General features: G+C 40.7%; 1 protein-coding gene across 1 annotated transcript in view; it reads right to left on the reverse strand.

Moving 5' to 3' along the window:
* The window catches only part of cdc42se2 (CDC42 small effector 2), a 56,194-nt gene that overhangs the window by 25,087 nt on the left and 4,747 nt on the right, over positions 1 to 26,360 (reverse strand). Inside the window, exon 2 of the mRNA XM_060909234.1 lies at positions 2,597 to 2,896. Coding sequence (XP_060765217.1) covers positions 2,597 to 2,650 — 54 coding nt within the window. The 5' untranslated portion in view covers positions 2,651 to 2,896. The remainder of the gene's footprint in view (positions 1 to 2,596; positions 2,897 to 26,360) is intronic.

Raw genomic sequence — 26,360 nt, forward strand, 5'->3', positions numbered from 1 at the left:
TTAAATGACGATTACTGCCTACTTTTTTCAAACTTTCCTGATTGCTATCAAAACAAACAAAACTTCCGGCTTGATTACATCAGCATTCGAAAGAGGGCGCGCGCATCTTTTGACAACGTTGGCAGATGTTGGTCACTTTGATTTCCGCTGTACGTTTTACTTCCGTCCTACGATGTCTCGCACAGGTCTCAACGAATCTCGTTTACGGCCATGGCTTTGACATATGGACTGATATATTACAGAGCATATTTCAAACACTCATAACTTGCTACAGCAGTGACAAAATAGCTATCAAAAATGCATTCCTACATTTAATAAAATGAGATAAATAGAATTTTGATGATAAAAAAAAATTGCATTCAGTTCTCCTGTAAAGGTCTGACTCCCAACTATAACGTTTAAAAAAAAAAATTTGTTTGGTCTATGCCTTTTAAAAAAATTCCAAAAATGTCTGAAATATGAGGAGCTACATTTACATTTCAAGAAGACAGCATGCAGTTCCTCTCACCACATCTTGTGTGTGATCTCTGCACCGTATTAATTCATTTAGGTCTCAACGTCAGGGCTGATCCAAAAGCAAATGACAGGTCTAAACTAGGACACACACACTTGTCTTGAGGCATACTTTAACCTAATTTAATGAACACCATATTCCAAAATAACACTGAGAAATAAGATGAGGGGAAAAAAAACTTGCAGCTGGTGTGTGAGGCACTGATTTGGATTAATAATTTAAGCGCTGTGTTTATAATAGTCCAACTTCCTGGAGCACATTGTCCTCTATATTACTGCTCTTGTATACAATTGCGACAATAGGCCATTGGAAAACTACTAGGCGAAGCCAATGGGGGAATTCCACACCCAACTTTCACTGCCAATAATGATTACCTAAGTAAAGCAGGTACAAGGCAAGGCTGTTATTTAAGACTGATTTTTTTTCCTAAGAAGCTTTCACTAGCTAGTTAAAACACAGCCTATTCTCTAAACTGTATGAAAGTCAGACGATCTTGCCTATACGTTATGTAAAAATGTCCCTCTTTCCACCCGTGTGACATGCGGGACACAAAAGTTAAAGAAATGACTAAGGAAAAAAAAAGTTTCCATTTCCATTTCCCTCAGAGGCTAAAGTAGAGACCATGTAATGTAATTAAGCTTATGACCATGAATCATGCTGAAATCATGACATATTTGGGTCAAATTATGTAAATCACAGACAATGTGATTTCTGACATTATGAGAAGATATATCCCAGAAACCATCGCTATCAAAAAATATCAGCAAATTCATCAAATAAATAATCACGGTGCTGAAAATTTGCAAGTTATTATGAATTCTATCCCAAACCATCATAACTGATTGATGTTTCCATTTAAAAATATACTTTTTTTTTAGTCTATTAAAATAAAAAATAGTAGCTTTTCCACCAAAGATTGAACACATTCCTCACAAGTCGAATGTGTAACCGATATTTGAATACATTTTGCTTGGCTACTAAACAATAAGAGGGCGGTAGGTAAATGCATCTTTTCAAGAGCATGTCAATATTATCAGTTTACGTTGGCTGATCTTACTGCATCACTGCAAAATTTAACAAAAAAGGGCTTCATAGGCTAATTATTCTTGCTATAAAACAGACCAGTAGAAGGTGGAAAGTCATTTGAATTGGGTATTTCAGTGTAGGGCTGCCAAGTTTTTTGCGCATTGGTGTTGATTATGGTGAGAGCCAGCGAACACTTCAGATTCCTCACATGTTTTTGCCATAAAAGGCTTTGAGCGACATAACTCATCTCCTCCCAGCAGCCACTAAATATGGAGCACCACACAGGAGGAGTAACATGGAGATGTACACCGCCTAGACCTGGAACACTTCAGACCAGGAACTGCCCAAAACACTGGATGCCATCCAATCTCATCCCATTCATCTGTATGATAAATTATTTTTATGTCCTTCATTTCGACATAGTATGAAAATTTAATTAGATGTTAAACAGTAACCTAAAACTACATTAAAAAAGTTATATGTAGTTATAGTACCTACTATTACAATCAGACCCTCATGTATCGTAACCGTTAGAGTTTACAGCAAAAGCTGACTGTTGTTCAGAAACCTAAACGTTCTGCTGTTAGACAAGTTCCATGCCAAATGCAGCGTAGACGATAATCTATCTTACAGACATGTCAGTCTAGGTTTAATATGTCAGACTGTCACATACATATATAAACGTCAGAGCAAAAATTCTTAAACAGTGCTCACAAATCAAATATTTAGCTTCCTCAAAATGTATAGAAATAAAGACTAAACCTTAAAATACAAATGGAGGTGTTGGGATTACAGCATTAGAGAAAGAGCTAAGACCTCAGCCAGGAATAATACTACATTGATGTATTTAAAAAAAACACACACACTTGGTCACCCCGACACCTGTCCATATTTCCTTCAGCAGTAAACAACAGTATCAGCACTGACACGCAGCTTATTCTTATGTGAATAGAAACTTTGTGCTTGATCTGCACAGGTGCTGCTCAATAACCAGTGAGCACTTCCTGTTTCCTGTGGTATGAATGTGCCTCTGGAGACGAAGCACGAATGGCTTACCGGCTGTGGCTGCTCGGCGATACAGCAGTTGAAGCACAACCAGAATTCGCTCATGATTAGCAGTCCTAAAGTGCTGCTGTGCCAGCGTATGCAGACGGTGCGAAGGGGGCCAAGGGAAGAGTTGGCAAAGAGCACGCCGGGCTCTGCGGGCCTGGCACGGTGGATATTGATGATATTTCTTGGTTGGTGGTGCTGGATGGAGATGGATTTCTCACACAAAACAGATCCTGAGAAAAACACATACACACACCCACAAGGAGAGGCTCTCTTTGGTGTGCTTCGATGGGCAATCCCTCAGACCTGCAACACAAAAGAGGGGAACATGAATAGTTTAGAGAGTTATAGATCAAAACAGATGTGCACACACGTGCATACTGTCTATAGATGGGGGGGGGGGGAACAGCACAGATGTAACAGATAAACTGTACTGACTGTTGTGTTATGATAGCACTTGAGCATGAACTGAGAATGCTCACTTCTGGTTTTACTTTGTCACACCAGCAGCACTAATTAGGAGCTAGTTATGTTTCCTGCTTCAAGGGGAAATTAATTAGTGTTGTTGTCCTTTAGTGTGCAATTATACTAATATGCCTGTTCACATGAAACACCAAGAGGTTGGTCCGCTGGAAAACAGGAGCCTATTCAGAGCCAACAGCGGGCTATTTAGAACTCGCTGGATTTGGGCCACAATAGACACATGCACTAAGCACAGAATCTGCACTGAGCCTACTGGACCGATTTTAAAAAAAATAAATAAAAAGACATTGGATTATTGCCTTGTTTCGGTTCCTCGTTGACTATAGGCCATGATAAACAAACGACACCGATGCCGGGAAAATTAGATTCCAATAAATACTTTAAACTCAGTGATTATGCATACATCAGTGGTCAGTTTCTGACCACAGGACTGATGTTGGTGCCATCATTGGTTGGAGGATACAGGACAATGATGGCACCAAATCTCAAGCCACCAGTCAGACTTCAGGCAGGCTTGTAGTACTCGAGTCCGACTTGGGCCTTGACTTGGACTTGAGCACTGATGACTCGGACTTGGACTCAGACTCATGCGTTAACTGCATTCGGGACTCGTAAATCGGAAATGAGGACTCAGATTTTTTCTAACCTGCCATAATAATTTGGCATAAGATATTTATATCTACATTCATTTTTATACAAATTTTGTGCAAGAGAATGCACATTCACCTGTTCATACATCATGTTCAGGAACAAACTAACGTTAATGGCGCTAAAATGCCTGGAGAGAATGCCCTTGTCCGCTTGGCTTATACAGACTTCTCGTGCAGTGGGAAAAAAATGTACTGCTATGCGTTCCATATGTAGAAGAACTATCGAGGAGACGACGGGGACAACCTCGAACTTCAATTGTCATTTGTCAAGACTCCACCCAGGGAAGGAAGTGACACGCTATGTTCATTGCTCTGTTGATAGCGGGGCTTGCTGACTGATGAACTAGCTAGTGTTAACCCTCTCTCGTGTTATTTGCCCTGTTGATAGTGGGCGGGGCTTGCTGAGCGATGAACAAGCTTATCTGTAGCCTATTAACTAAAATGGGGCAGTCGAGCAGTAACATTAGTCCAACACAGCAGCAGAGACGCTTTCACATAAAGGCAGTAACAGCCACCGTCAAATGGTACAGTTGGAGTCGTGTTCTCGGACCAATAGTGGACTCGACTTGAAATTTTCTTTAACTCTTTACCCCTTTATGACGACATATGACGACCCCATGTGTATCCCATAATGACGTCATATGACGGCTTGTCCAAAACCTTGTCAAAACCTTGTCTTTAGACTTTTTTTCTTGTACATATGTTCTAAGCGTGAACAGTATATACATATACAAGGGTGGCTGTAGCAACTGCTTTAAGGGGTAAAGAGTTAATGACTTGGACTTGACTCAGACTTGAACATTGGGGATTCGAGACTGGACTCGGACTCGAGGTTTAGTGACTCGACTACAACACTGGACTAAGGTGTTTAAAACCTGGGTAATCCTACTGTGCCTCTGCTTCATACACTCATAAGCACCACACATACACTTCCATATTACTACCATGTCAATGTTAATGTTATACAGAGAGGAATGATCCACCATCCAAAGAACATCTGGTCACTGGTGGTCGCTTTCCATTAATGGATCACTTCTACTTAAATGGTGCCTCTGTGGTTAAGGCTTTGGGCTGTTGATCAGAAGGTCATGAGATCAAATCCTGGTCTAACTAAAGCTGCCGCAGGTTACACCCAAAACCTGCCTCAGTCAAATAAGTACATGTAAAATACAAAGTCTGCTGATATAGTTGGGCTACATTGGTGTACCAATGAATGTAGATACAGGGTATCTTAATACTGCGTTTTTCAGTGAGTAATACCACCTTGATGGACCATGATGTCTCAGGAAAATAATCCATGCCGGGGTGGTGTGTATGGCCCAATGCCCGAGTCAGAAGCATGTTGTTCCTGTTATACCACAGCTGTTTGTCAATGATTACAATTTTGAAACATCACATTTTTACAAAAGTTATAGTTATATTTAATGTTTTGGAACATCCAAGAAACAAGTTAGTTTGTCAGCAGCTTATCAAGTTACTGAGAAACCAGAAAGTGCAAAGTCCTGAAGACTCTCCCCTGGCAGAAAATTGACCGACAGTTACAAAGTACTGACGCTAGCGACTTCTTCCAAAAACGTTAAATAAGCGTCTCCTAACAGAAAATTTCACCATTTGAATGATTATATTATTTTTCGTATTAAATATCAACACAACAATAACGTATTAGAAATCAGGGCATTAATTTAAACCTATTATTTATGTTACAGCCAGAAATTCTGTTAGAGTTGTATTGTTATAGAAAATTAATGAACAACTTCTGATTCAAGAATTCGAGAATGCTAGGGTAAAAGATATTCATCACATAATCAAAAGCAAGTACTGACCCCGTAGAATACGGTAGTACACCGTCACAGAAAGTGCATCGATATTCCCCAGTTTTTCTTTCCGTCTGACTCGGTTTCTCATCAGAACTTTATTACACTGGGAAAATAAAGCCAAGCTGTCACTGGCACTGACGAGCTGCCTATTTTTTGATGTGTGCAGGCCAGAGATAAGAATGACTGAACCCACCCCAGCAGGCTTTTTCACTCCTTCACTCCCACACTCGCTACAAATGAGGAGTGTGCAGCAGAACCCTGCTTTCAACTCAGAAAAGTCATCATGGTATGTGGAAGTCATTACTGCTCAGAGTGCCGGGTCCCAGCCATTAACTCTGCATGCTGCACACAGGTCAGTGGAGGGTTTTATTACTGCAATACACATCCACATGCAGGCTACGTAAGAGCTGAAACTTTAATTTACCCTCATTAAAATGTCCTTTCACAAAGCGAAGTCCTTTCTCAAACCCAAAGCAGGTGCGTCACACACCTGCCCCATGAAATAGAATGTTCAGACAGCACGGTGGCTTTTGTTCCAGGGTCCCTGGTTCGATCCTGAGCTTGCGCTATGTGGAGTATTATATGTTCTCGATGTGCATGTAGGTTTCCTTCCCGAAGGTTCTGCAGTTTCCCTCCATCATTCAAATATATGCCAAAGGTACAGTGACTACAGTAAATTGCCCAAAGTGTGAATGAGTATGAATGGGTGTGCACAAGTATGAAGATCTCCCAGGCCAAAGAGTGTGGATCAGTGTCATGAACTGATCACCACTCTGAAAAAATTCTCAGCGAAAGGCTCCAAGGTGGGCGGCACAGTGGTGTAGTGGTTAGCGCTGTCGCCTCACAGCAAGAAGGTCCTGGGTTCGAAGGTCATGTTCTCCCCGTGTCCGCGTGGGTTTCCTCCGGGTGCTCCGGTTTCCCTCACAGTCCAAAGACATGCAGGTTAGGTTAACTGGTGACTCTAAATTGACCGTAGGTGTGAATGGTTGTCTGTGTCTATGTGTCAGCCCTGTGATGACCTGGCGACTTGTCCAGGGTGTACCCCGCCTTTCGCTCGTAGTCAGCTGGGATAGGCTCCAGCTTGCCTGCGACCCTGTAGAAGGATAAAGCGGCTAGAGATAATGAGATGAGATGAGGCTCCAAGGTCATGGACCCAGTGCCTTGATCTTGGAAAGGATACTCAACCTCGAGCGACGGACGGATTTGTATAACACTTTTTACAATAGACATTGTCGCAAAGCAGCTTTACAGAAATATATAAAATTCTGGATATATATTTTGATCATATCAATTTATAAATGTATCCCTCATGAGCAAGTCCGAGGTGATGGTGACAAGGGAAAAACTCCCAAGATGATTTGAGGAAACGAGATCAAGCCACTGGGTCCATGACTTTGGAGCCTTTCACTGAGAATTTGCTCAGAGTGGTGATCAGTTCGTGACGCTGATCCACACTGCTTGGCCTGGGAGGATCTTGTTCCATGGCAATGGAGACAATGGGACCCTTCCCAGGTCGCATTCCACAACCATGGACAATTTAGAGTAGCCAATTAACCTAACCACATGTCTTTGGACTGTGGGGGAAACCAGAGCACCTGGAGGAAACCCACACAGACAAGGGAAGAGCATGCAAACTCCAAACAAAAAGGCCCCCGTCAGCCACTGGGCTTGAACCCAGAACCTTTTTGCTGTGAAGCGACAATGCTAACCACTACACCACCGTGTCGCCCAAATAAAATTGAATTGAACTGAAAAAGTGGTGACTGAAGATAAATGAATGAGCTATTCTGTTCTGCTGAATCTAAAAAGTGGAGGTGTCATTTGTTTCTGTCTCCCTGTCGTAGGGTCTAAGGGCTTGTCTCAGTGACCAAGTGGATAACTGTAGACACTTACTGTGCCAATAAGTGTTCTACTGCTGTCCACATCCAGAAACATCCCGCTGACATGTTTCTGGGCGTGCCACTTGCAAGATGTAAGCAGTTCTAAATCATGCAGTTTAACCAAACTGCTGTGTGAAACATGAACTAGTATGCGGTAAGGATTTGACTGATGAACTTAAGTGGAGTTCTCAAGTGGCATGCTTCCACATGGGAATTATGACTTAAGAGAGAGGAAAGTAGCATGAGTCATCACACAGTGTACAGACTTTAACGTTTACCACAAAAATGCTAGTCTAAGGAGGATTTCAAGCACAGCAGAAGTATTATAACTAAATATTCTACAAAAAAAAACCAAAAGCAGCAGTGCGCTAGTGGAAATTCAGGTAGTGATAGTATGTCATGTCATTCCTACTTTGTATACAGTAGCTGCTGTACTCACGTTGATATAGAGTGATTAAAAATAACTGGAAAATGAACACAACTTAATAGTTATCCATCCATTATCCATAAACATTTATCCTGTGCAGGGTCGCAGGCAAGCTGGAGCCATCCCAGCTGTCTATGGGTGAGAGGCGGGGTACACCCTGGACAAGTCGCCAGGTCATCACAGGGCTGACACACAGAGACAAACAACCATTCACACTCACATTCACACCTACGGTCAATTCAGAGCCACCATTTAACCTAACCTGCATGTCTTTGGACTGTGGGGGAAACCGGAGCACCCAGAGGAAACCCACGCAGACACGGGGAGAACATGCAAACTCTACACAGAAAGGCCCCCGTCAACCACCGGGCTCGAACCCAGAACCTTCTTGCTGTGAGGCAACAGTGCTAACCACTACACCACCAACTTAATAGTTCCAGCCAGCCAGCCATCCATCCATCCATTATCTGTAGCCGCTTATCCTGTTCTATAGGGTCGCGGACAAGCTGGAGCCTATCCCAGCTGACTATGGGCGAGAGGCGGGGTACACCCTGGACAAGTCACCAGGTCATCACAGAGCTGACACATAGAGACAAACAACCATTCACACCTACGGTCAATTCAGAGCCACCATTTAACCTAACCTGCATGTCTTTGGACTGTGGGGGAAACCGGAGCACCCAGAGGAAACCCACGCAGACACGGGGAGAACATGCAAACTCCACACAGAAAGGCCCCCGTCAACCACCGGGCTCGAACCCAGAACCTTCTTGCTGTGAGGCAACAGTGCGAACCACTACACCACCGTGCCACCAACTTAGTTATTTATCTACAATACACACGTTACATTCAAAGACGCTATATTCAAAAGCTGGGTTCACTGAAATCAAGTCCTTCCTTTCCTATCTATTAATACAAGGCATCAAATGTGCCATTCATCCAACTAAAGACTGCCCTGTGCAGTCAAGTCTCACATCCTGGCCTGAGAAGAGAGGCTTTGTGGACAGAGCTCAGTCTCAGACATGTGGGCCAAATATGAATGTAAATGAGCTCTGAAGCTGCCTGAACTCCATCCTCTTCTGCTAAAATTATCTGTCCTTTTCCGGCTCCTTTGATTCCTTCACTGATGTGCCTGTGTCTGATGCCCCTCACTTTTTTAACCTTCGATAAAAAATAAAAAAAAAAATGCCTGCAGTTCAGAAATGAAACCTTTGGATGAGTATGAAAGAAGAACTGGGCTCGCAGAATGCTGTGCTTAACCCTAAACCAACAAGAGCAGCTAATGCAGTTTTATCTCGTCAGGGGCCAAAAGAAATATGTCCTCAAGAGCCCCCAGCAAATAGATAATCAAACTGCTGAATTAAAGGATTTAGCAAACATACCATCTTAAGCCCGATTTCAAATGGACTAGTTTTATATGGAGAGGTGGGGTATTGGTATTATTCCGGGTGAATGTACAGGATTTTAGTCAAGTCTGAATCCTTCATGTTGGTATTCTTTTGTGCACGCACAAAAATGACTAATGCACTGGAAAGATTAAGCCATATTTTACTTTTGATAAAAACGACCAGCAGAAATAACCACAGGTAATACTGTAGATAGTCCATCTGTATTGCCTTACAGGTAAATATTTTATGTCCTATGGAAACAAAGAGGTTTTGACATTTTTTTTTTTTCACGATGAAGACATACCAGGAAGCACTCTTTTCTATTGTGTCCTGCCAAAACCAAAACAAAACCAAGTATCGGCCAAGTTCAAAATGCAAAGCAATAAAATATAGTCAACATCGGAGAGAACTTGTCAGAGAAAAGATGCTTCGGGGAGTTTAAGCAAGTTGCTGAATTTCCAGCACAGATACGGTACCGAGTACACACGTTATGGGTATGTGATATGATCATGATCAAGTGCAAACTGCACAGTTATATGCCCTATAATAAGGTTTAAACCAAGAGGTCTCATCTCATCATCTCTAGCCGCTTTATCCTTCTACAGGGTCGCAGGCAAGCTGGAGCCTATCCCAGCTGACTACGGGCGAAAGGCGGGGTACACCCTGGACAAGTCGCCAGGTCATCACAGGGCTGACACATAGACACAGACAACCATTCACACCTACGGTCAATTTTAGAGTCACCAGTTAACCTAACCTGCATGTCTTTGGACTGTGGGGGAAACCGGAGCACCCAGAGGAAACCCACGTGGACAACATGCAAACTCCACACAGAAAGGCCCTCGCCGGCCCCGGGGCTCGAACCCAGGACCTTCTTGCTGTGAGGCGACAGCGCTAACCACTACACCACCGTGCCGCCCCTAAACCAAGAGGTTTATATTAAAATGAAGTCTATGTAGTACGCCTGGAATATTCTGACAACCATGCACATACTCATCCAGTATCATGAAGACACTCACATCCCTGTGATTTCCACAGAAATGGTTTTTCCTGTGCAAATCGAACAAAATTACGACAGACAGACATCCATCCACTGGCAACATTGGTTAACAGACATATGTCCAGAAATGTTCTCCCACCTGAATAGTCTTTAAAGTTTATATAACAGTCATAGACGAGCAAAACCACATGATCTTAGAAACCAAGTAAATATTCTTATAAAAAATTTCCCACCAACAGATGCTCAGGAATAAACAAAGAACCCAAATCAACAAAAAGATCCATTACTCTCAGCATTGCATACAGAGTTCCTTTCCATCAGATCACAAAAGACCCCCAAGAAAGCATTCATTAGCCATGTAGGAATGGAAGAGCAGAGGCATGGTTCATCGCTCCGAGTATGAATAGCTGACCGGTACGTGACACACAACTGTTAGGACTGGTGCTTAATTGACCCTGATGGAGGAGAAGAAAGTATGGCTTTCCTGGTCTGGAACTCAGAACAGATGCCCCAGAGGAAATGTCCATAGAGAAAACCCTTTCAGTGGTGAACCACAGGGGACAGCGGGTTGGGAGATCGGAGGATTTTCCACAAAAGAGGGCCTGCCATGTAAGGAAAAAAAGTGCTGAGCAAAACCAGCATCACAAAGTGAGAAAATGAGCATGTGTATGTTGCAGGACTACACCTGCACAGTCTTGACCAGAGGATCTGCACAAAAATATTGGCACATTAATCACTGAATCATGAGCATCATTCGTTTTTAATAAACCCCAAAATAAAACACAATTGACCAAACAAATACTAATTTAAAAAAAAAAAAAAAGCTGCGAAACTGAACATATGCAAAACAATACGAACATTACTCACCATCCACGGCTGAAAAGGGAGTGTAGCGCAGCAGGTTTGTGGGAGAGCACTATGAAGTGTCAGGCTCCAAGTGCACTTCACTCTGCGGGAGGCCTTTGTCCCTCACTCAGTTACGGATCAGTGGCCAAGTGGCATTCACTCTCTCCATCACTAACAGCGCTTCCACACAAAGCTCCTGCACGCTCCTGAACTAAGCCCTGCCTCCAAGCCCTGCCCCCTTCCCCATCTCATTTGCTAGCGCTCTGCATTTAATGTCATCATGACGTTATGCATATGTATATCAGCATCAACTCCAGCTTGCTATGCCAGGAATGTCAATTCTGGGAACATACAAATGATCACAAAACTTAATCCTTTATAATACAGCAGCATATAAACACATTACAGCTTAAGGTTCTTTTCTTGACAGTAAATAAAGTAGCTTTGATTTACCCTGTTTAAAAAAAAAAAAAAAGCAGTACGTCCATCCCTTGCTGAATTCATGCTATGCGCAGAATTTTTAATATGGAGGGGAAAAACTATAACTTAAAAACCATAGTGTTCAGGTGAAGCATCCGACAAACCTTATAAATCACAACTCAGCAAAAATACCTGATCAAGCACGATCACAAATGGTTTCTGTGCTAAGCAAGCAACGCCAGATCCTCTTTTTGCCAACCTCCTTTGCGGGAACAATTGCCCGCCTTGTTGCTGGAGGACAGCCCTCAATTCTTCCATCCAAGGTCTTGTTGCCACAGCAGCCACTAACTACTGAGGAAGGGGGTTTGTTTGATTGTGTGAGATCACAATAGGCCCCCATTCCTAATTCCCCCTTCGTCTCTCTCTCTCTCTCTCTCAAAATGACTTTAACAGTGGACTAGACTCACAATTTCCATACAAATGACACACGTATTGTGTCTGTTGCAAGCTTTGGTCAAGGCGATCTTAAAATGTTCCTGCAGTCACTATACATAAAGAACAAGACAGTCTTGAAACAACAAAGAATACGTCACAAAAGGCCTCCTAAGTTACTTACTGAATTATAATTTGCTTTTTTTGTATGTACATAGAAACTTTGTTGATTCATCTACTCGGGATGAAACCCGCAATGTTAGCATAAAATAGCACTTGATCAGTAGAAAAGAAGCATACACTGTAAAAAAGAATAGTTGAGAATACTTGAAATTTCAAGGCAACTGTCTGCATTAAGAATTTTATGTTTTGCCAACGATGTGGCCATGATAATCCAAACTATGACAACACTGTTATCTTTATTAAGAATTCTTAATTAAGTCAATTTTCAATTCCTCATTCTGCCAACATAGATTTCTCTTTTTGCTGAACAGTGGCATTCACAGTAGTACAAAAAGGCAGTTGAGGTTATCACAATTTTGGGGGGGGGCTTTTTTCACCTTTATTTGGATAGGACAGTGTAGAGACAGGAAATGAGCAGGAGAGATGGGGAAATGACCTCAGGTCAGAATTGAACCCAAGTCCCCGGATTTATGGTATGGCACTTTATCCACCTGAGTCACGACACCCCCAAGGTTAGCACAATTTATCATTAAACTATACATGCCTATTTTCATTGTTCTACACAATTACAAAACTTCAATAATGTACAATAAACTTCACACTTTTTTAAAAACTTTATTTCAGTATTGAAGTTTTGTAATTGTGTAGAACAATGAAAAAAGGCATGTATAGTTTAATGATAAATTGTGACAACCTCAGGGACATTGTGGCTCAGGTGGATAAGGCACCATACCATAAATCTGGGGACCTGGGTTTGATTCCAACCCAAGGTCATTCCCCCCTCTCTCTCTACACTGTCCTATCCAAATAAAGGTGAAGAAAGCCCCCCAAAAATAGTGATAACTTCAATTATCTTTTGGTGCCACTGTTCAGCAAAAAGAGAAATCTATGTTGGCAGAATGAGGAATTGAAAATTGACTTAATTAAGAATTCTTAATAAAGATAACAGTGTTGTCATAGTTTGGATTATCATGGGCACATCGTTGGCAAAACATAAAATTCTTAATGCAGACAGTTGCCTTGAAATTTCAAGTATTATCAACTATTCTTTTTTTACAGTGTACTCCAAAAGCAGGCTGTAAGCACTGAGAAGAAGATTCCTACAATAACTAACATTCCTGAGTGGATTTTGAGCTCATAACATTTTAATTCTGGCATGACCAAAGATCGAGCTTCCATTCCAAGAGAAACAGGAATTTTCTCAGGACTTGGACGTCAAAAATTGGAGACACAAATGTCTCTTTAAACGTTGCAATTAAGTGCATACTAAAAGAACTCCTTTTTAGGGCTTTTAAAAGTTCATTGCACATGCTGGTTCTTGAAATAGTTTGGAATAGCTTGATCATTATTCATACAAGAGTTGATAATGATCTCCAACGTTGATAACAGCTTTATTGCAGATACAGCAGTTTGCATAGGCTGCACTGTTGGGAGCTTACGATGACCATATGGTGCAGGCGTAACATCTCTAATCTTTCAGAAGATTAACTTCTTGCATCGAGTGGTTACGTAACAGATAATAACCATGCACTTAAGGAGTTAAGAACCATATAGTCAGTAATTTATGGTGCAATCGCACACCATAAAACATAAGAACCTTAACAATCGCACACCATACAAGCAAAGAAGCAATACTTTTCGTTTCAAATGCTTTTCTATTTCAATCATTTCCTGATGATACAATTCATAAAAGGGCTGGGTAATGAGTATCAGGGAAACACTGAAACTGTACGATGAAACTGATGTCAAGCTCAACAGTTTTTGTACATGCAGAAGGACAACATGAAGGTTTCACTGCCAGACAGCTTCTTTAACAAAGCCAGCCTTAAACATTCATGAATCTCTCCATGTACCCCACTGCATCTGGCAAAGATGCTGCCTTGGCACATTCACCCACACTGGAAGGGGGCATTGTACCAGTACACAACTCATTACGCAAAAGAAGCACAGCCATCTGTGATGTCTTCAGAGCTCTTCCTGCCAGAATACGTCTACGTCTGTTCATATCAGAAACTGTCCTAATGCTTCAATTCAACTTTTTTCCCTTTTTTCCATTACTCACATGGTTTTATTTTATTACTCTGTCTTGCATGAGTGCCGTTCCCATTGTACAGATCTTTTCCCCTCCGTTTTCACCCATGTTGTTCTCCTAAAATCCAAAACAAATATCTGGCACCATTTAAAGGTTAATCACTAAACTAATCCACAAATAGGTTATAATCAAAGGCTTAGAGTACATTCCGATTGTAGGCAGAGTGCCAGAAAGTGCACAGGGAAACCCAATGAGGAAGAGAACAAAAGAAACGAGACCGTCAATGACTGTAGCTCACTCCGGCCCCGTCTAGTTAATTTATAGTTCTTAGTAGAGGCCCTGTGCCTCCAAAACGAATCCAAAACAGCGAGGAATTGACTGAAAAGAAGCAATTTTTGTTGAATTGCTCATTAAGGCTTAATTAGTCCATAACTTCATTAATAATTGGAATTCAGCAAATCTGGGTAGAAGTTATATGCCCCTTGGTACCCCTACCTTCATGCCAGAAAGACTCAAAAACGGTGAAGAATTGAGGGAGAAGAAGCGATTTGTGTGGAAACTGCTTGTTAGGGCTTAATTACTCCATATCTTCATTATTAATTACAATTATGCAAATTTGGTTAGAAGCTATATGCACCCCAGGCAGACCCACCTTCCTGCCAAAAAGAATAAAAATTAGTGAAGAATTGAGAGGGCGGCACGGTGGTGTAGTGGTTAGCGCTGTTGCCTCACAGCAAGAAGGTCCTGGGTTCGAGCCCCATGGCCGGCGAGGGCCTTTCTGTGCGGAGTTTGCATGTTCTCCCCGTATCCGCGTGGGTTTCCTCCGGGTGCTCCGGTTTCCCCCACGGTCCAAAGACATGCAGGTTAGGTTAACTGGTGACTCTAAATTGACCATAGGTGTGAATGTGAGTATGAATGGTTGTCTGTGTCTATGTGTCAGCCCTGTGATGACCTGGTGACTTGTCCAGGGTGTACCCCGCCTTTCGCCCGTAGTCAGCTGGGATAGGCTCCAGCTTGCCTGCGACCCTGTAGAACAGGATAAAGCGGCTAGAGATAATGAGATAATGAAGAATTGAGAGAGAAGAAGCAATTTTTGTGAAATGTGGACGCCGCCGGACGGATGACATGAGCTCATCGCCTGTCCGCCGGATGAGCTAACAAGGAAGGAAGGAAGGAAGGAAAAAACCGAAGATGTTGGAAGAGACCGAGCAGACGGCAAACCTCTCAGTAAATATAATTTATTATGACAAACTTATGGATATCTTGTGCCAGATTAATAAAAAATAATAATAATAATAATATGACTTCATTATACCATTTACAATTGTATTAAAAGTGCCTTGGACAATCCCTATTTTAGCTGCAGGCGTATGTTTTGATCCGTCGCCTTTTATTGGGTAAAGCATAACTGTGTGCTTATGTAAGATCTATAACAATGTCAGTAAACAATATTGTTCCAAAATGGATGAAGTGCTAGAAAAGCATGCATTAGACTCGTTTGTCGTTTTCCATTTTGAACACAGAGATTAATATCAAGTATATGAGTAGACAAGGACATTTCTACACAAAGCCCTGTTTAATATGCACATACAGCACAAATCCTGCCGCCTCCCTGTGTAACTTAGCCTCAGCTTCCTCAAGAAAGTCAGCTGCTGAGTTGAGCAATCTGTTGGAGCCAGACAGGGAAGTGGTACATGAAAATAAGTGAATAAACACCGCTACAGCATAAAGGCATAGTTCCCCAAGAACACAAGGTTACAAGATGAAACATGAAATTTATCAGTTCGTTTTATACGCCACATAATTTTGCTTATTGTTACAAGAAAACCCATATCGCATCACAGCCGAGCTATTCCAGAAGTCATGCGAGATCTGCCTCATTTGTGTATGTGATATAACAGGAAGGCAGCTGGGACGCATCCAAAATCTCTCCACTTATCATGCCAGGGGCCACTATGATGATGTCATACTTCAATGGGTCAACAGCACCAGTCCAGACAAGCTGCTAATGTTTGGGAGCGCAATCACAAGATGATGGAGTCACAGGGTGTATAAACCACAGGCAGATGAAATACAGCCAAAGCAATGACTTTATGTAGGATGTCTCAACATCTCCATCTCTAGATATATTATGGGTAAAAGTTTACACTGATGCACAAGGTTCAGTGAAAATTTGTAAGATCTTAGAAGCGTCTCTATTTAAGTTATTCCACGACATCAAGTCGTACATGAGCTGATAGCCGATGAGCCGCGTAACACAGAAGATTTTGAGGAACAGGGCATTTTTATTTTTTGCAAATTCGATAAATAAAAACCTCATACAAAACGTCCGACAAAATCATTTCCGCTTAGAATGTAAGCAAACCGGCGAAATGATGGTAACAATTTGCGAAAAATGCTACAATAATAATTCTTGGAAAAAAAAAAGATATGTTCTTCTCATCAAATACTTTTATTCCATATTTTGTTGCTCTTTTTTCTTGTATTTTTTAGGGTTTTGTTTTTGAGTAGAGTGTTTATTTCGTCCTCGGTTGGCTCAGTGACACGCTCCGCCATTTTGTTTTTCTCTACTCACGGTATATGAGCTGATAGCCTAGTAGCAGAGTAGCCAATCAGAGCGTGCGATTGCTCATATCCAGTGAATGTGGATAGAATAAATATATATTTTTTAAAAATACACCTCCATGGTTAGTACATGAGAAAGAACAATTAAGAAAAAATAGATACTGGAATGGCCTCGAGGTTCCCTCCCGATCATTGACTTTCACATGGTTTCAACGAGTTAATACAAAATGCTGGATCGCTAGCAATTCTGCAATGGGCTGGTATCCTATCCAGGGTATACGCCTTACACCCAGACTCCATAGTCACTGCAACCCTGACCAGGATACGGTTGAGACAAATTGAATCGATCTTCACAACTTCTAGTTTCGTATACAGCACCCCTGCATACTATCTGGAAGTCAAACAGGGTTCTCCAGAAAATCTGAAGTAGCTGGTTAAAAAATTAAAATAAAATTTGTAAGGGGGTCTGAAATTTGTGTTTGGCAAAGCCACTGCGGCATGCCAAAGGTGCGCTAATGCTAGCAGGGTCTGGGGGCATTGCCCCCCAGAAAATCTTGAAATTTACATACATGCCTTCTAATGCATTCTCAGCTAATAAATTACTCACCATTTCCCTTTAAAATACTTGCAAAATATGTATGAAATTTCCCTCCAGACGTGTGTGTGTGTGCTTGGCTTTCTCAGTTCCCCTCTGTAGTACGCTGCCTGACTCTGTAACATAACTACATGGTGAGCTTATTTGGTGCATATATGATATACTTGATGTGCTTCTGGTGTGGTATTGTGTATTGTATATAGTTTTAATTTCAGTATAAATATTTGCACACAATTAGCTATTTGCACTTGTACTTTATAAAGTATGAAGCATTAGCTAAGGGACCAATCATCTCTATGAGAACTTTGGTACTCTGGGTAGCTTCTGGATATGAAAATAACAATTCTTAGATATGAAAATATTAATTACAATTTAGGGGCGGCACGGTGGTGTAGTGGTTAGCGCTGTCGCCTCACAGCAAGAAGGTCTGGGTTCGAGCCCTGTGGCCGGCAAGGGCCTTTCTGTGCGGAGTTTGCATGTTGTCCGCGTGGGTTTCCTCCGGGTGCTCCGGTTTCCCTCACAGTCCAAAGACGTGCAGGTTAGGTTAACTGGTGACTCTAAATTGACCATAGGTGTGAATGTGAGTGTGAATGGTTGTCTATGTGTCAGCCCTGTGATGACCTGGCGACTTGTCCAGGGTGTACCCCGCCTTTCGCCCGTAGTCAGCTGGGATAGGCTCCAGCTTGCCTGCGACCCTGTAGAACAGGATAAAGCGGCTAGAGATAATGAGATGAGATGAGAATTACAATTTATATGTACAAACCTGCAGAAAACAGACTTTATATTATTTGGTCCACGGAAGGTTTTAGTTTCTTCTTCGGTGGCATTTTGTGAAAACCGAGTGAAATCGTCTGCAACAACCACCAACTGCATCTTTACCATCGTCTGCTACGGAGTGGTCACATGGTCCGGCTCAGCCAGTCAGAGCGTGAGAAGTAATCAACAAATATGGCGTCGCTTCCGGTCATACTAAACCCGAATCAAAGACAATTTTATGGTGAAATAATTGGATTTGCAGCAAACTCTGGGCAGCAGAGATGATATAAATTGCTTGAACATTGAAAGGCAAGTTTTTATTTTTTCTGGGATCGAGTCGCCAGCGCAGACCATTTGTGTAAGTGGAGAAAACTGCCGGTCGCCGGTGCTCGTGGACATCTCTGGTTCAAACATTTGTAATATGGTTTAAATGGGGTTTCATGTTATGTATTTCTTGTAGCTTTTATGCTTCATTGTTGTTTTTACATTAGACGTTCTTGTATGTAAACTGAAGTGTCTAGAATCTGAACATGGCTTGTGATGGTTTCTGTTTGACAATCCATGCAGATTAGCGTTTACATAATTTTGTTTTGGAATCGTCTCCAGTGCTACATTCAATGTAGACATAGCCACATGACTAAAGTACACGCGTGATAACGTTCTTATCAGAATTCATTATCATAAGTAAAGGCAGCAGGGAAAACAATACAGAACATTGTTTTGGACAGTGTTCAGTTGTTTGGGACCATGATCAATAAAGCTCAAGGAGTCAAGAGGGTTTTGCATCAAATCCTAAAATACATGTTTCATCTGTGTTAAGAAGAAAACTCTTGTCGTGCCACACATCAAACCATTTTCTTCAAGAAATATTGTACCAGGTTGTTTAGAAATGTGGCACGCTGCATCTAGCACTCATTCGACCAAAACAACCTATGCTCAGTCATCTTGCATATTTCCTCTCACGTGCCCTTATATCAGCTATCAGCGTTCACATCAAAGTGTTTATATTCCTTACAGAATGCAAAAATTGGTCTAATAATGCTCACGCAAAACCAAATTCATGATACTACACAAAATATGGTGTACTTATGAAGAAAGGATAGCCAGCAGGTTATTCTAACCAGCCCAATCTCCTTGCATTGTGTGACCTCAATGCCTTTGAAAGATGAAAGCGAATGCGGTCTATGAAGGCACTTAAAACCCGATGTACCCTGACGAAAAAAACAAAACATGCCTTAAACCTACTGCTCTCTCTCTGACCTACATTTCTTCTCACCATTATCAAATTCCACATCTTTGCCACATGTAAAGAGACAGAATGTGTTTCAGAAAGTATCCTTATGGAGGAGACGGGAGATGATAATATTCTAATATTAGGCTATAATCTTATTCTCTGTTCTAAGATTGTAGTCCTATTCTCCTGACAAAGACAAAGTCCTAATAAATGCAACCCACTGCCAGTTTGCACATTATCATGATGTAACATGAACACTACCATGATAAATAACGAAACGGTGCCTGGCTGGGAAAGGTTCTCAAAACATTACAGAAAGAGATATGTCGATCTTTAGGTTTTAAAGAAAAACAAGAACAGCTTCATGATTTTTTTTTCTCCAACTATGAAGCTTGCATGAGGTGCTGCTTTTGCCACAAATACCACCAAAAAAAGATTTGCATTGCTGCAGCATGCAATAGTGTTGTCGGGGATCTTCCCTTACTTACAAGTACCATCAGTGGCAGTAGATGACTTTTAAAAAAAAAAACAACCACGCATATAAAAGGTATGGTGCAAAATCACAATTTGCCTTAGTCCAAATCTTCACTAGATCATCAGCCATAAGAAACGTCCAAAACAATATCAAATGCATTCAGAGAACAGTTCTGGTTAGTTATTTTCAGATGTTCATAAAGTGTTATTCTTATACTGGCTGGAAAACTGGGAGAAAATAGCAAGTAGGTAACAAATATTTAACAGTTATTCCAGGAAATCGAGTCGTACATGAGCTGATAGCTGACGAGGCGCATAGCACCGAGGTAGCTATAAGTCATGTACGACTCGATTTCCTGGAATAACTGTTTTATTCTATCCACAGTCACCGGATTTTTAAAAATAGAGTATTTTTATTTTTATTGCAAATTTGCTAAATAAAAACTTCATACAAAACATCCGACGAAATAATTTCCGCTTCTTAAAAACCTATCGACGGCTGCATGAATTGACTTTAGTGTTTTGTTTTGGTTTTTTGTAGAAAGTGCTGTCTTACTGTCGTGCCGAGGTATAGAATAGCTTTGGACATTTATTTAATTCTTCCTTGGACATTTCAGTTGTGTAATTTTCAAACTTCTTTGAGCTTTTGAACCAGTCTAAATAAAAAAAAACCCACATTTTATTTCCTACAGATGAAGAATGTAAATGAACCAATGAAATGACAGGAGTAATTTGTGAAAAATGCTATAATAATTATTGAAAATAAAAAAAAGATACATTTTTACCATCAAATACTTTTATTCTCCATTTTGTTGATTTTTTTTTGTATTTTGGGGGGTTTGTTTTCGAGTAGAGTTTTTATTTCGTCCTCGATTGGTTCAGTAACACGATCCACCATTTTGTTTTTCTATACTCACAGTATATGAGCTGATAGCCTAGTAGTAGAGTAGCCAATCAGAGTGCACGATTGCTCATATCCAGTGAATGTGGATAGAATAATAATCAGATATACCATGCACCGAGAGGTTCCGGTAGAAATTACGGATTCTCTGAGGTGACTGGCTGCGCCTGTCAGAAAATAGTACTACGCCAGTCACTGAAGAGAATCCATAATTACTGGAGCCTCAGAGTGCATGGTATATTAGATTTATATCCCAGAACGTCAGGGACATAGTAGCTCATCTGGCCTGCCATCGAAACAACCATAACTACCAAAACATCAAACAGAACTGAAATGTGACAATGTGAGAGAGGACCAACCTCCACAACAAATTGTTTACAACAGGAAACTCAACAAAGGACTAAATTTTGCTCCCCGAGGGAAGATTGACCCAAAACATCCATCAGAACTGAATTCGCATGATAAATGAGAGAGGAGATACAATCCTAGTCAGAAGAAAATGTGTTAAGTTGACCCTATTACTAATTTGTTAGCAAAAAATTGACAATACAATGACCAAGTTTTGTGCAAAAGGTCTAGTTCTTTCAAATAAAACAATCAGAACTGAAATCTATTGAGAACTGAGGGAGGAGATATGATTTAACTGAAAATAAAAAGTCATAAACAAATTGCTTACAACAAGAAAAAAAAAATCAACAAATAAAATTACCAAGTTTTGTTCCCTGAGGGAAGACCTACCCAAAACATCGATCAGAACTGAAATCGAGTGAGAACTGCAAGAAGAGATGCAATTCTAATGAGAAGCCCAAAAAATTTGTGAAGTTGACCTGATTAGCAGTTCATTAGCAAAAATTTGTCAATACAACAACCAAGTTTTCTATAGAAGGTCTAGTTCTTTCAAACAAAACAAATCAGAACTAAAATCCATTGAGAATTCAGGGAGGAGATATGATTTCTCATCTTATCTCATCATCTCTAGCCGCTTTATCCTGTTCTACAGGGTCGCAGGCAAGCTGGAGCCTATCCCAGCTGACTACGGGCGAAAGGCGGGGTACACCCTGGACAAGTCACCAGGTCATCACAGGGCTGACACATAGACACAGACAACCATTCACACTCACATCTACGGTCAATTTAGAGTCACCAGTTAACCTAACCTGCATGTCTTTGGACTGTGGGGGAAACCAGAGCACCCGGAGGAAACCCACGCGGACAACATGCAAACTCCACACAGAAAGGCCCTCGCCAGCCACGGGGCTCGAACCCGGATCTTCTTGCTGTGAGGCGACAGTGCTAACCACTACACCACCGTGCCACCCCGAGATATGATTTAACTGAAAATAAACAAAGCTGTAAACAAATTGTTCACAACAGGAAAATCAACAAACAAGCAACCAAGTTTTATTCCTCAAGGGAAGATCTACCCAAAACATCAACCAGAACTGGAATTGGATCAGAAATGAGAGGGGAGACAAAATTCTAGTGGGAGGCCTGGAAAATTTGTTAATTTGGCCTAATTACTAACTCGTTAGCAAAAAAATTGACAAAACAATGACCAAGTTTTGTGCGGAGTGATGAGTTCTTTCAAACAAAACAATCGGAACAGAAATCCGTGGAGAACTGACGAAGGAGATACAATTTAACTGAATTGTGGATGACGAATGACGGATGCCACAACATGGCGACAGCTCATCGGCCTTATGATCAGATGAGCTAACAAAGAGGTATGTGGAAATACTGACAAAGCTGAACACAATAACGTCACCATACAATGATCCGAGTTTTTCTTGATGGTGCAAAGATGATGTGCTGAATTAGAAACTTTCTTTGAAGAGGATAATATTCATGTACTAATTTGTTACTTTTAGTCTCCATCAATGTACTGAACTAGCTAACTCATCATGTGTTATAACATTAGCCTCGACAATTAGGTTTCTGGGGAACAAAAACATGACTAGGCAAGAACATCGGAGCTTCTCATTACATTACTAGCATTTAGCAGATGCTCTTATCCAGAGCGACGTATAACATACCCAGAGGAGTTGGGGGTTAGGTTCATTACTCAAGGGTACTTCAGCCATTCATGCTGGTCCAGGGAATCAAACTGGTGACCTTTTGGTCCCAAAGCTGCTTCGCTAACCATTAGGCCATGGCTTCCTCCATGGCATTGCTGGTTGAATTTATGATTTGTCCACCTGTGCTTTCCGAACGACACGTGACACATGAAATTCCCTTTTTAATATGGAAACTTCTCAGCAAAATGATCCAGTAGGTAGCCAAAAGTTGCAAAATTCTCTGCACATAACTCTTACGTGCATCATCCCAGACATACCGTTTAATGTTTTGCCAACTGACTTTACCTGTTAAAATGAATTCTAATAAGAACACCAGTGTGGGGGATACACCCTTTATTGAGGTTCATGTTCAAACACATCAGATTCATTTCGGTTAATGACCAGGTTCAGGCTTGTTCATACAGTAAATTCACCAAACTAGGCTGGGATCTAGTAGTGGATCAGAGATGGGTATGCGCACTCTTGTATACGAAGCAGATTACACCATCATCTTTTCTGAGCGGCACCCTGACTCCACCAGTGACCTAATAAAAAATCATTAGTTCATGTAAAGTCGTTACAATGCCATAGGCATCATGACAGAGTACTAATTCAACAGGAGGCTGGACCAATGATGTAGCAAAGCATGTCCCAATGCAACTTCATTAAGAAGAGGTATTCCAACTATCTGCAGATTCAGCTTAGTTTGACCTGACAAGCAAATCTTCATTAAGTGAGGAATGCATAAAGAGGGAAACCAACCATGTTGCCAGTAAGTGGTAGCTTACATGCTGTTGAACTCAGTAATAGGAAGTGACTACTGCGTATTTTTGTGTCTTCGCTTCCCATTTTTGCTCAAAGTCTCACTGTGGCAAAGACATTATGAGAATACCGTAGCTGGACAATGCTCTTATATTTTTAGTTCTATACTTGGACTTTTTGGGACTTTTGCGAGACATGTCTACACTATAATGTTGAAAAAAAAATGCATTTACTACATTCACCACATTACAACTGTTATTATGGTAAATTATTCCTGGAAACAATTTCTATGAAGCCCATCTTCATAAATCATAATAACAGTATGAACATCTTTGTCATTTGGTAATGATTCCTTATAAGCATTTTTATAAACTCTTTTATAAAACATATAAAGCTTGAATACTATACTGTAAAAATAATTTCTTCATAACTTATAATCATGTTGTAACAAGTGTCACTATTCAGTAGAATGCCATAACTAACAATAACCTGTGAAGAATTATAAGACAACTATAATATTTATTTTACATTATTTATTAGCAATTATTATACATACAGGACACTTTTTCCATGGAATAAAAATGAGTGTTCTATTCCCTTCTAGCGGGTTTCAGTCATTTGGTTTGATAGCATGCAATATTGTTAGCATATCACTTATCCTATGTGTATTACATCACTCAACCCAATGGAGAATGAGCAACATGACGTCACACGTCGGAGATGTAAAACTTCCGCGCTAGCGAGCGACTGGGACAATTTGTAAACAAACATGGCCGCCAGGTTTGCTTCGTTAAATACGGAAGGTTTTGAGAGAATTTTGAAAGAGAAAGACACGTTGAACACCCAAAAGGAATGTGTACATATAACAATAACAATAATAATAATATTGACTGGCGTTTTTCATGGTACATCAGATATATTCCATTCAGCTAGCATGATATTGAACTCTGCTTCAACTCGTTCAATATCATGCTAGCTGAAGGGAATATATCTGATATACCATGAAAAACGCCAGTCAATATTATTAGCTCATCTGGCCGACAGGCGATGAGCTTATGCTATCATGTGTTGTCCATCATCCAGCGTCGTCCACATTTCATGAAAATCACTTCTTCTCTCCCAGTTCTTCGCTGATTTTTATTCTTTTTGGCAAGAAGGTAGGTCTGCCTGGGGTGCATATACACTACTGTTCAAAAGTTTGGGGTCACCCAGACAATTTTGTGTTTTCCATGAAAAGTCACACTTTTATTTCCCACCATAAGTTGTAAAATGAATAGAAAATATAGTCAAGACATTTTTCTGGCCATTTTGAGCATTTAATCGACCCCACAAATGTGATGCTCCAGAAACTCAATCTGCTCAAAGGAAGGTCAGTTTTATAGCTTCTCTAAAGAGCTCAACTGTTTTCAGCTGTGCTAACATGATTGTACAAGGGTTTTCTAATCATCCATTAGCCTTCTGAGGCAATGAGCAAACACATTGTACCATTAGAACACTGGAGTGATAGTTGCTGGAAATGGGCCTCTATACACCTATGGAGATATTGCACCAAAAACCACACATTTGCAGCTAGAATAGTCATTTACCACATTAGCAATGTATAGAGTGGATTTCTGATTAGTTTAAAGTGATCTTCATTGAAAAGAACAGTGCTTTTCTTTCAAAAATAAGGACATTTCAAAGTGACCCCAAACTTTTGAACGGTAGTGTAGTTCTACCCAAATTTGCACAATTGCAATTAATAATAACGATATGGAGTAATTAAGCCCTGATGAGCAGTTTTCACACAAATCGCTTCTTCTCCCTCAATTCTTCACCGATTTTGATTCTTTCTGGCATGAAGGTAGGGGGACCTAGGGTGCATATAACTTCTACTCAGATTTGATCAATTACAATTATTAATGAAGCTATGGATTAATTAAGCCTTAATGAGAAGTTCGACAAAAATCACTTCTTCTCGGTCAATTCCTCGCCGTTTTGGATTCTTTCTGGCAAATAGGTCGGTATTCCTAGGGTGGATATAGCTTCTATATATAGCTTGTATATAGTGTATATAGCTTGCAACATTTATTGCACAAGGTGGCCCACTTTAGATTGTTCCTTCTGGACTAGACGGGGCCGGAGTGAGCTACACCATCACTGACGGTCTCGTTTATTTAATTATAACATTAATATACTAATCATAGATTACAAAAATTCTAAATAGTATAAGCGCAGTGACAGCAATGATTTATGTATATGAGTTTTATAGAACATTACCCAGCCTGACCCAATTCCTTCTTATGAACCATGATAGAAGACAAAAATACATGAATACATGTTTTTGTCTTTTAGGAGTCTACATGGAACAACAACCACTTCATTTGGTTTATTTCAGTTCCCACTAACTAACAGGATTAAGCATCTCGATTTCACCCACTCTCCTAAATGTCAACCTAAACCTGCTCTTAAAATGGATAATAGGGGCAGTGCACCATCTTGTATTGTGTGTGCTGCCACCGATTATTGACTATATGGCTCTTGATACAAAGTTCAGTTATGTCACAGTGTACAAATCCCAACAGGACTGAGGTCAGGGTTTGGACTCATTTGATGGACTGGGTGTGAATACGTAATTCTCTGGGTGTTCAGGCCAATATAACTAGTGTGGGTTTCCAGATGTGAGGGTTTAAGTTTAAAGCACTTCCTCATAAGCCTGTTCTTGGTCATTCTCAAGGTAGTGATATAAAACACACATCACACTCAGTTTGTAATGAATAGTCTTGGGAAAGTCCGGCACTTTATGAAAGTAACTGAAGGCACATCAACCTGCGGCATAACGTATATTTCTCAGCTGTAACTGGGACATTAGAGTACATAGATTATACAGTT

This window comes from Neoarius graeffei, chromosome 25, assembly GCF_027579695.1.
Source record: "Neoarius graeffei isolate fNeoGra1 chromosome 25, fNeoGra1.pri, whole genome shotgun sequence".
NCBI classification, from domain to species: Eukaryota; Metazoa; Chordata; class Actinopteri; order Siluriformes; family Ariidae; genus Neoarius; species Neoarius graeffei.